At 43.6% G+C, this 12,156-nt stretch overlaps 1 protein-coding gene across 2 annotated transcripts in view; it reads left to right on the forward strand.

Moving 5' to 3' along the window:
- The window catches only part of LOC126355362 (uncharacterized), a 79,042-nt gene that overhangs the window by 13,097 nt on the left and 53,789 nt on the right, over positions 1 to 12,156 (forward strand). For both annotated transcript variants that reach the window (XM_050005659.1, XM_050005666.1), the window contains exon 3: positions 11,818 to 11,898. In XM_050005659.1, the coding sequence (XP_049861616.1) occupies positions 11,818 to 11,898 (81 nt within the window). The remainder of the gene's footprint in view (positions 1 to 11,817; positions 11,899 to 12,156) is intronic.

Here is a 12,156-nt window from a genome sequence, read left to right on the forward strand (position 1 = left end):
TCGTCTGCGGGCTGCAATCAAATCAAAGCGACGTAGATTGCTGTCAGCAGGTGTCCTTTTGCAACATGATAATGCAAGGCTCCACACTGCCCCTAAAACAGTTGCAACAATCACAGACCTGCATTCTGAGTGTCTTCCTCATCCACCACACTCGCCAGACCTTGACCCAAGTGATTTCCATATGTTTGGACCACTCAGACGCAATGGGAGGAAAGAAGTTCAATTCTGATGAAGAGGTATGCCACGCAGTTCATGAATGGTTGTGCAGACTACCAAAAGAATTTCTTTCTAAAGGAATTTATCAACTTTGTAAGCACTAGAGGAATTGCATTGAGCGTGGGGGAGATTTTGTTGAAAAGTGGTACAGCTTTGTACCACTTCTGCACAATAAATAATGTTTAAAAAAATATTTGAGGTTTCATTTGACTCACCCTCGTAGATGACACAGGTAGATCCCTAAAAAAAAAAAGTGATGTGTAGAAAAATAAGAGCAAATAAAAAAAGTCAGTACAATGATGAAAATGACATAGTAAAGGATTATAACTAAAAAATACATCTAAACCAATTACTTCAGTAAAAATGATCAAACTCTTTTGATTCAATTCAGAAACAAAAAAATTCACGATGTTTGATGAGCTTTGAACTTAAGACTTTAAACGTAGCAGATTAATATGCTAACAATTCTGCTAAAGTACAACACTGACCCAGTCATTATATATTTACTGTGATCACTCATTTGCAATGAAGAATTGCAGCCTTCAAAAACTTAATTTCCCACAGTGTCTTAACAAAGCTTATCCAATATAAGCCGATCCTTGTAATTATAACAACATATGTGATACTGAATCGCATCTTGTACAAAAGTATCAAATAGTGTTTAGTTACTGCTGTGTGTATGAAATGTGTTTCATTAGCGTCGTTAGGTGTATGTTGTTTGGGTGTGGTCATCATGTATGATGAAATTTGAAGTGAAGGTGCCAGACCCATGATTTGGGATCCAAACACTTCAAGAAAGAATGCCAGACAGGGAATTGGAAGTGAACCGACCAATTGTTGTGACAGTTCGGCAGCAGTGAATGGTTTGAGTGTGACATTGAATGCTGTGACTGTAGTAAACCAGTTCCAATGCTTGAAGTGTCAATTATCAAGCAATTTATATCAGACTACAGTACGATGATAAGGTCCCATAAGGTCTCAAACAAATTATTAACCCTAGCAACATGCTAAAGCCCATTCTCTGGTTCAGAGAAATGATGTAGCTTCCTTGCCACCCCCCCACCCCCCAAATCCTTATTACTCTTGGTGACCACCTCAGTGGCGCAGCTGGACATGCCTTGATTTCCTCCAGCATCACCAGACATAATGCCTGCCACAGTGTCCCATCCAAGAAGGAAACAGATGCACATCCTAATCCCAACCACTGGCTGAAAGAGCCAGAAGTCATAAGTCAGACAGAAATGTCCTCTTCTGTCCCAGAAGAAAAGTCTCATTAACCAAAACCTCAGTGTCAAAAAGGAAAAATCGGAAGTGAACCTGGATTGGGCAGTACCAGTAGACCCAGTCCTCATTCCTCTATGAATACTGATGTAGGACCACACTCTAAAGTGGAACTTTAACCACTAGAAAAGTAAGCTGTACTTCCTTTACCATTTGATGCTATTCTGGCCTGAAATCTGACATTCTTAAAATGGAATTGTAATATATACCATCACCACCTGACTGAATCCTGCAAGCTCATATTAAAAACTGTAATGTGTACTGTAAAAATTGTGCTAATATTGATAGAGTATCTGGAGGCATATACATGCTCATACATATGGATATCTTCAGCAAGCAAGTGTCCCTCATCACTGCGTTTAGCTGTGGTAGGCAGTGTTTATCTGTCTGTAACAATATCTTATTTCCCACAAACAGGATGTATCTTTGACAAACTGATGGACAAGTGGAACATCTGCCTCCACACCTCAATCTACAACAGACTTAAATGCCCGTAGTCCTCTGAGGATCAGCAGAAATATTTAACAGTGTCCAAGTAACAGATTAATTACATACTGAGCTTTAACTCAGCCAATTTAAGTGTGGAAATCTACCACTATTTAGTACAACCCTTAGGACATACTCTGCGATAGATATTAAACTATGCAATCCGGGTATCTCACCTTTGCTCTAGTGGAACACCCACAAGGTCATCTGTGACAGTGACCACTCCTTCCCAAACCACAGATCCTTTTAGATTGCAAGCTCATGATGAAATCTTCCAACATATCATGTTTCACTCGGCAAGTACAGCAGTAGAATTCAGCTAATCAGAGCTAGTTAGTGCACTCTCACAGTGCCGAGGTACATTACCATGGCTGGACAGAATCCGCAATCAGGTGATAAAACAACATAAAGGAGAGAGCTAAACACGTATCATTGAAACTTTTAACCATATCTGCAAGAGGGGGTTTTCTCCTACCAGTGGCATGAAAATACCATAGTACTCCCTCTGAAGAAAGGGAAGAACTCAAACGTACTACACAGCTGTAGACCAATAAGCCTGACAAACAGATTGTGCAAGCCATTTGAAATAATGATAAACTGGCAATTTGTGTGGTGCCTTGGGTCACACTTCTGTGAATTCTGGTCCACCACTGGTCATCTGGTGTGCTTGGTCTCTGCAATTAGAGATGCATGTGCACATTTCTACCCATTAATCACTGTGTTCTGTGTACTAAACCTAGCATCTGACACCACCGTCATATCCTTTCCACATTCTGCATATGGGCTTTCTGTGGTCACTAGCTGATAGTTATCAAGAAATTCATATTTCTGCTACTCTTCAGTGTCTGGACTGGAGCAAACCAGAGCAAATTGACATATACGAGATAAGTGTTTTGCAGGAATTGCACCAGAGTATCGCAGTCTTTGCCATCACAGTCAATGGGCTAGCATGTGTTGTGGGCACCATGGTCTCACCAGCTCTATAAATAGGCTATTTCTACCTACACTACAGTTCCACATCAATGCATGCTGCTGAACGCCAGCTCCAGAGAGCTACTCAAAAGGCACAAGACTGGGTCAAGAAACATGACCATGAATTCTCTCCATCAAAAACTCGAATCATGTATTTTTTGTAGGCTTAGCACAGCCAATCCTCAACTTGTGGTCTAACTGAATAACACCACTTCCAGGGTCTTCTCATGAAAAGCAAACTGACGCTGTTGTCACATGTATACCAACTGAAAATAACTGTATGATGCCCAACATGCTATGGTTCCTCAGTAGCATCAACTGGTAACAGATCACACAGTTCTCAAAAGATTTTACATGTCACTAGTGCCCTCATATTTGAACTTAAAGTGTCTTGCATATGGATCCACAGCTCCGTCAACCCTGTCGACCAGAGTAGCAAGAGGCAGTGACTGGAGTTTTTCGCAAGAGCTGCATCAAAGTCTTATAGCAGAGGCTAGAGTCCCACTACGGAGAGTCCAGCACAAACTTTACTCTCAGATTATACAGTAACAGTTCTCCAGATGCCCAATCACCTGTGTCACTCATTTATTTTTCACCACTAACTGTAAAGGCTCTTTACAATCCAACCCAGAGCAGGCAACCAGCATGGATGTGATTGAATGCTCTGAGGAACAACCTCCAACTTTCTGTGCTGGTATGTTCAAGATTCTCTTTTCCTGATGTACTTCCATAGTGAGTAATGCAGCTGAGTAATGCAGGCTGTAATATGTCTAGACCTGACACAGAAGTCAGAGGAGAACACCAATCTATTAGCTGTTTCACTCAGTTCTCAATGACTACCCCAACTCTCAAACTATCTGCACTGAGGCTCCAGAATTAACAGCCGAGTGGCTTTTGGTTTTGTTTACAGCTGTGGCTCTGAAAAATTCTCTACCGAACATGTGTAGTGGCTTACTGTGCAACTTACTGCAGTCAGCCGGGTCCAGTGCCACACAAAAACTTGGTAGAGTGAGAGCTTCCTACTATGCTGCAATTCAATGAGTTGTTAACAAACTGTTGACCAATGTTACACGTACAATTTGCTTCTATAAAACCTTCAAGATGAGTTAGCAGAGTTTCACAATGCTCTCACCCACATCACATTCATTTGATCACCAAACTATGTGGGCATTTCAGGAAATGAATTGGCTGATCAAAAGGCCAAGTAAGCAACATCAGAAAAACTGCTAGACCTTAGAATCTCCCCCCCCCCCCCCCCCCCCCCAGATGTATGATCTCAACTAAGAAACCTAATCCTAGAAGGATGGGAAGAGGAGTGGCAAACTGTAATAGCTTTTTATATGTATTAAGTCCAGTTAAGGGAACCAAAGCCACATAGAGCATCCCTCAAAGAACTTCTTGGAAAGAATTAGTCTTCCTATGCAAACTATGCATTGACAACTCCCAGCCAAGCATAATATTATTCTGAAAGCAACAGACTCGCACTGAGGTATATGTGGTGCTCTGCTGACAGTGGTCCATATATTTGGGGCATGCTCTGCTCATGCCAATGTGAGTGAGTAGTAATGAAATTGAACTCCTCCTTAAATTTCTTCTCACAGAAAATGAGACAGCCGTCAAATGAACCCTGCATTTTATAAGAAAATGCTGTCGTTACAATAAACTATGCTGGTATAATTGGGGATGGCATAAAGCGACTGTCCCGCCCCCTCCCCCAGAGTTTCAGCCTGAAGGGGCCACCAACCTGGCTCCCCACCCCCAAAGCCACACCCCCGTACTTCAACATTAACATAATATCTGATGGCCAAGCATCCTACTTGTCAACCCTACACATTGGATCTTCTCTGACATTGCCACAGTAACTTGTGGTGTCATGAAAAGAAAACCATCATGTCTTTCCTTACATCATTGACAACTTTTAAACATTTGGTCATCGAAGGGACTGTTGACATTGCAGTTTGGTCCCATAAAACAACGACAACAATAGACAGCTGACCAGTGGAATATGTACCATATTGCTCTGCCAGGAAGAACAACTGGCAAGCTCTTACCGCCAAAGCAATTTTTTAAGGGAATCCCAAGGAGTGGTGAAAGATGTTATTGCCAGTATTATATATCCCCATTTCTTCACCCCCTCCCAACCCCACCTCCCTCACACTGGAAACCTGTGCCAAATCTGTCAGAAGAAATAGCTGCAACTCTCAAGGGCATGCAGAAGACACTAAAATGACAGAAATGATATCCTTATACAGGACATTTAAAGGACTTTGAGTGAAGGTGTGGTTTTTGATAAAGAACCAAAAGTAATTGTGTTGGGAACAGTCTGTATTATCTATGAGAGTGTGCATCCTTTTGTCTAGAGTATTTGCAGCCACAACAGTTACCAGCACCTCTGTCAACAGTGATACTCATAGTGATACCTCTGCAATGACTGAACATTTCATGACACACTTTGCCAAAGATTCTGCATGCAGCGACTACCATTTCGTGACTCATAAATTCCTGGTGGCATAAAACAATATATCTTTCCATGTGCAACACCTGCAATCGTACATTTAGTGAATGGAAGCTCTGGAGAGCTTTTAGCAGGGTGTAGATATCTCCTGGATCCAATAAAATACACAACCAAGCCGTTTAACACCTTTTAATGACATATTAAAAAAAACACACACACACCAATATATTTAAATATATTTTCAGCCGTATACAGCAAGAAAGGGAAGTGAATTTCCTTCAGTGGTGTAGAATGGTCTGTCGAAGACTGTGTTGGTGCCTGAAAGCCAGAGCACATCCATTGCTATTCATATTCAAACCAGCTTTTGGGTTTTCTATTCCGCCACAGATCATCTGGTGCATCTGGAATCTGCAGTGCAGAGTGTTTTCATGTACCATCAACACCTGATCACCATATTTTTGATTTACAAAAGATGTGTGATACTGTCTTGTGCCATCACATTCTGTCTACACTACACGGGTATTTTTCATCATTGCTTACCAGTTTTTCTGCAGAAGGTTTTTATCCCTTCAACTGTTTCAGGTTAGTTTAACTCTTGGGAACTTGTTTGTACAAGAGAATAGGATCCCTCAGGGTTTGATTTTGAGGGTTCCCTCTTTGCAGTTAATAATATAGTGGCCACCATGGTTCCCAGTTTCACCCTCACTGTACACAGTTGACTTTTGTTTACACACAGTTCCACATCATTGTGCACCACAGTATATCATTTCTTGTAAAAAAAACTCTCATCGTGCACTTTTGACAGCTCAGGACTGTGCATCCTCAACCAGAACTGTACCTAGGTAATCAGTTACCTGTATTAGTTGAAAATTTGAGTTTTAGTGCTTTTATTTGATGATAACGTAACATGATCACCCCACATGCTGGCTAAAGGCAACTTGCTGGAGGAAACCTTACACCCTCTGATCCTCAGTAACACTGCTCGGAGAGATGACCACACAGTTCTTCCGTGATTCCTCAAAGGTTTTATTTTAACCTTCTTGATTTATGGATTGGCAGTATCACCAGTGCTAAACTTGTTAGTCTTTGTCTTCCATAGTGGTGTGCGGTTAGCTTCTGTCCAAGCTCAAAGACCCATGGAGAGCCTCCTGGTGGAAATGGGTACTCTACCATTGAGGATCTGACATTAACAACTCTAAGCAAACTGTGTACTCACAGTTTGTCAGGTCTCTATCCTCCCATGAAGCTCCCCCCTGCGGGTCCGGGGTTTAGAATAGGCCCAAGGTATTCCTGCCTGTCGTAAGAGGCGACTGAAAGGAGTTTCACACGTTTTAGCCTTTATGTGATGGTCCCCTGTAGGGTCTGACCATCTATCTTCAAAAATTTCCCGAAGAGCGAGCCAATTGGGGAAGGGCTCCTTACATGGTACATTGTATCCATCGTGCATTGAAATCTTTAGCCCACTTTCTCGTCATCACATTTTAGTTCCATTGATTCTCCATCTCTTGGGCGAGGACACTTTGGTGCGTTTTCTACCATGCACTATGCAGTGTCGCTTTGTGTGTCACCGAAGACCATGGACGTCCTTGAACTTGATATCCAGCACGATAGCCAGTCCATTGTGGTGGGGCCGCCATGTACCCTGTTGGTTGTAGCCCCCTGACCACACAGAGGTTAACTCCCCACATATGATGTATGCCGAGAGGGTATTACAGGAACCAGAGTGACTATAATAGTGTCTGGTAGATTTGCGTTTATGTCCTAAGCTCGGTCTGTAGAGAAACTGTGCCCCTTCAAACCCCTCTTGAAGCTGTCGTTGTCAGAATAAGGATGACGCAGGAAATAAATATCTGCAATGTATATCTTCCTCCAGATGGAGCAGTACCCCTGACTGTATTAGCTGCACTGATTGATCAACTCCCTAAACCTTTCCTACTTTGGGAACTTTAACGCCCGTAACCCCTTGTGTGGTGGCACTGTGCTTATTGGCTGAGGCACAGATATCAAAACTTTACTGTCTCAGTTCGACCTCTGGTTCTTAAATACTGGGGCTGCCACACATTTCAATGTGGCTCATGGTAGTCACTCGGCCCTTGATTTATCAATTTGCAGCCCATGACTTTTCCCATCTATCCACTGCAGAGCTCATGATGACCTGTGTGGTAATGACCACTTCCCCATCTTCCTGTCACTGCCCCGGTGTCAGGCCCAAGGACCTGCCCAGGTGGGCTGTAAACAAGGCAGGCTGGGAAACTTTCACCTCTGCTGTCACTGTTGAATCTCCCCCATATGGTAACATTAATGTGATGGTTGAGTAGATAATAACAATCGTTTCTACGCAGAAAACGCGATCCCTCTCTCTCTCTCTATGGATCCCCCAGCGAAAGGAAATCCCTTGGCAATCACTGAAAGCCGCTGAAGCAATTGAGGAGCATCAGTGAGCTCTACAGTGGCCTAAGCAGCACCCATCCCTGGAGCACCTCATAGCCTTTAAATGGCTCCATGACCGCATGTGCAAACTTATCAAACGACGTCAGCAGGAGTGGGGAGAGAGATTTCTTGACCATTGGTGGCCATAGGACACCTTCCAGAGTTTGGGCAAAGATCAAACGTGTTTTCAGATACCAGACCCCAACAGGTGTTCCTGGTGTTGGTATAAATGGCATGTTATCTACCGACGCAAACACGATTTTCGGTCACTTTGCTAAACACTATGCTTGAGCCTCTGTGTCGGTGAACTAACCCCCCCCCCCCCCCAGCTTTTCGTACTCTAAAATGGTGGATGGAAGAGACTCCTCTCATTCACTGCACATCACAGTGAACCCTATACCGCTTCATTTACAGGGTAGGAGTTTGTCAGTGCCCTTGTACATTCCCCATCACAGCTCCTGGGCCAGATCGGATCCACAGTTGGATGCTTAAACATCTCTCATCTGACTACCAGCGACATCTCCTCGTCATCTTCAACTGGATCTTTCCATCGTAATGGCGGAATAGCACCATCATACCAGTGCTCAAACCTGGCAAATACCCACTTGATGTGGATAGGTACCGGCCCATCAACCTCGCAAACATTCTTCGTAAGCTGCTAGAATGTATGGTGTGTCAGTGGTTAGTATGGTCCTGGAGTCAGGTAGCCTACTGGCTCCGTTCCAGGGTGATTTGCACCAGGGTCACTCTACCACTGATAATCTTGTGTCCCTTGAGTCTGCCATCTGAACAACCTTTTCCAGATGCCTACACCTTGTTACAGTCTCTTTCAATTTACAGAACACGACCCTTGCCACATGGTATGAGTGGGATCTCAGAGGCCTGCTCCCAATTTTTACCCAAAATTTCCTGTCACTCTATGCTTTTGATGCCCAAGTTGGTGCATCCCATAGTTCCCCCCAATATCCAGGAGAATGGGGTCCCGCAGTGCTCTGTATTGAATGTTTCTCTCTTTTTAGTGGCCATTAATTGTCTAGCAGCAGCTGTAGGGCCGTCTGTCTAACCTTCTCTGTATGCAAACAACTTCTGCATTTCATACTGCACCACCAGTACTGGTGTTGCTGAGCGGTGCCTACAGGGAGCCATCCACGAGGCGCAGTCATGGACTATAGCCCACAGTTTCCAGTTTTCATCCACGAAGTATTGTGTTATGCGCTTCTATCAGCATCATACCGTTCATCTGGAACCACCCCTTTACCTTAATGATGATTCACTGTAGCGGAGACAAATAGATTCTTAGGACTGGTTTTCGCCGCCTGATTGACTTAGCTTCCTCACCATCTTCAGCTTAAGTGGAAGTGCTGGAAGCACCTCAATGCCATCCGCTGCCTGAGCAACACCAGCTGAGCAGATTGCTCTACGCTGATTCAGCTCTACAGAGCCCTTGTTCAGTCCCACCTTGACTATGGGACTGTGGTTTATTGTTCAGCGGTGCACTCAGCATTGCTTTTTCTCGACCCAGTGCACCACAGTGGTGTTTGACTATCTTCAGGAGATTTTAGGACGAGTCCCTCCATTGAAGGTTCAGTGTGCACAACTGCTCACCAGTTACGTTGCACACATTTGTAGTTCTCTTGCCCATCCAAATTACTGTCTCCTTTTCCCACCCATCTCCCGCATCGGTGGCCCTTATCAGGGCTTACGATTGCAGTTTGTGTCCGATCCCTTCTATCCAAACTGGAATCCTTGCCTTTACCACATATACTTGAGGTCCATTCAAGTAGACCTCCATGGCGCATACATAGGCTGCGGCTTTGTCTGGACCTTTCACATGGCCCTAATGACTCTGTTAACCCATTCCTTGCCCAATGGCTGCTGTGTTCACACTGCAGGGCTGGTGGCTAAATCTCGTGCTCTTGAGCACATCCGTTCATGCCACGGGGAGTCGTTTCTTCTGTGTAATGACTCCTTGAGCAGCCTACAAGCTATTGACTAGTGCTACCCTGGTCATCCTTTGGTAGTGACCATCCAGGAGTCCATCTATGCCCTGAAATGATCCAGTCATCTAGTAGTGTTTGTCTGGACCCCATGCCACGTTGGCATACCACACAACGAATTTGCCAACAGGCTATGCAAAAACTGCTTATGGAGACTGGCTTCCCTGCAACTGACCTGTACTAAACCACAAGGTTTTAAGTCTTTTGGAGACAGAATGGCATAACCTCATACGCACAACAAATTGCGTGCCATTAAGGAGACCAAGAATGTGTGGAAGACGTCCATGCGGCCTCTTGCAGGGACTTTGTAGTTATCTGTCGGCTCTGCATTGGCCACGCTTGCATGATACATGGCTACCTCCAGTGTCAGTGCGGCGCCCAGCTGACAGTGGCTCATATCTTGGTGAGCTGTCCTTCTTTGGCTGGCCTGCGATGGACTCTTCAGTTACTGGACTTGTTGCCATTAATTTTAGCTGACAACACCTCATCGTCTAATTTAGTTTTATGTTTTATACATGATGGTGAGATTTATCATTCTTTATAAGTTTTATCGCATCATGTCTCTTGGCACTTTGTCGTCTCCACTCTAATGCTTTTAGGCTGGATGTTTTAATGTGTTGCAGAGTGGCTGGCTTTTCCTATTTATTCTTGTGATCAGCCAACCAAGGTCATCTGCTCTCTTGTTTTTATCCCTTCTACCTGTTTCTTGCTTCTCTGTGGTTCTCCTTTCCTGTTTTGTTCATAGTAGTGTTGGTTGTCCTACTCGTGTTCTTCTGGTTTTTCGTTTCTCTTATTGTGCTGTACATCTCCTTTCTATTCTTCTTTCTCTTGTGTAATTATTTTACTGGGAACAAGGGACCGTTGACCTCGCAGTTTGGTCCCTCCCCCTTTTTTTAAACCAACCAGCCTATCCTACATAATTGATCAAAGAATAGCAGCAGCTGGACTGTGGAATTTCTGTCCTGTGCACAGGCTGTCACTAACACCAAAACATAAACAGCTGTGTTTGGAATAGTTACGTGACTGGGAAGCTTGGACTTCTCGTGAAAGCAACAGGTTTGAATCCTGCCTTGGGCATGGATGTGTGTGATGTCCTTAGATTAGTTAGGTTTAAGTTGTTCTAAGTACTAGGGGACTGATGAGCTCAGATGTTAAGTCCCATAGTGCTCAGAGCCTTTGAACCATTTTTAAAGCACCATATAGTGTTCAGTGAATAACCAGAGTTCTGCACTATCCCTGATAACCATTGTCAATGAGCATGGTGGCATCCTGGTAAGATGTCCCATTCATTCAACATTTTGGAAAGGCAGTGTGTTACCTGTGGCGTCATTGTGTGGCGAGCCATCGGGTACGACTTCAGGTCGCAGCTGATAGTGATTGAGGAAATCTTGATGGCACATTGGTATGTCGTGAACATCCTCTGTACTCGTGTTTTACCACTCGTGCAACAGTATCGTGATACCATTTTGCATCAGGACAGTGCTCGTGAGTGTTGGCATGAGTCTCTCTCAACTGCCTGTATGAAGTTGAGGTTCTCCAGTGGCCAGAAAAATCCTCAGATCCCTCCCTAATAGAACATGCGTAGGACCATCTCGGACAGAACTTGCGTAGAACCATCTCGGTCATCAACCCCATCCCAGTGCCAGTATCCCAGTTGTGGGGTAGCTGGCCTCAGGAGAAGATACAATGGCTTTGACACCCTTCCTGACTGAATCAGTGCATGATACACTCAGGCCAGAGTAGATGCAATGTCATACTGTTAAGTGAACTCATACTGCCAATTTCTTTACAAATTTGAACAGATTTTGACTCGTTGATCTATCATAACATACCTTCTCACTGCATGAAGTTTGTTTGTTTTCTGGTACACTTCTGGGTGCTTCAAATTTTTGCCAGGCAGTGTACTTTCACTGCAACATAACTTTCTCAATTAATAGAAAAGTCCAATAAATTAAAAACCATAAATGTACTCTTTTTCAGTATACTGTTTGGAATATAGTGTGGATTGGCTGGAATGTGTTCATCATCTGCTTCTACCTTGACGTTGGCATATTGGACAAAGTGAGTATATATATTTTATTAAAGAAACACATCCAGCTTTATTCTTGAAGCTCAGTTAGTCAGATTCAGATAAGTTGCATATTTTATCGCTTACGTTTGCTATTGTGTTGCCAAACAGACCAGTAACATTCCTGCTTGAATTACCATATTACTTACATGTTTCTTAGCGTTGGCAACAGACTTTTAATCTATTTATATGTATGACCACCTTTCATATCCATTGTTTGTTAATGTTATAAATGATTGTATTTTCCTGGT

This window comes from Schistocerca gregaria, chromosome 1 (assembly GCF_023897955.1).
Source record: "Schistocerca gregaria isolate iqSchGreg1 chromosome 1, iqSchGreg1.2, whole genome shotgun sequence".
Taxonomy (NCBI): Eukaryota; Metazoa; Arthropoda; class Insecta; order Orthoptera; family Acrididae; genus Schistocerca; species Schistocerca gregaria.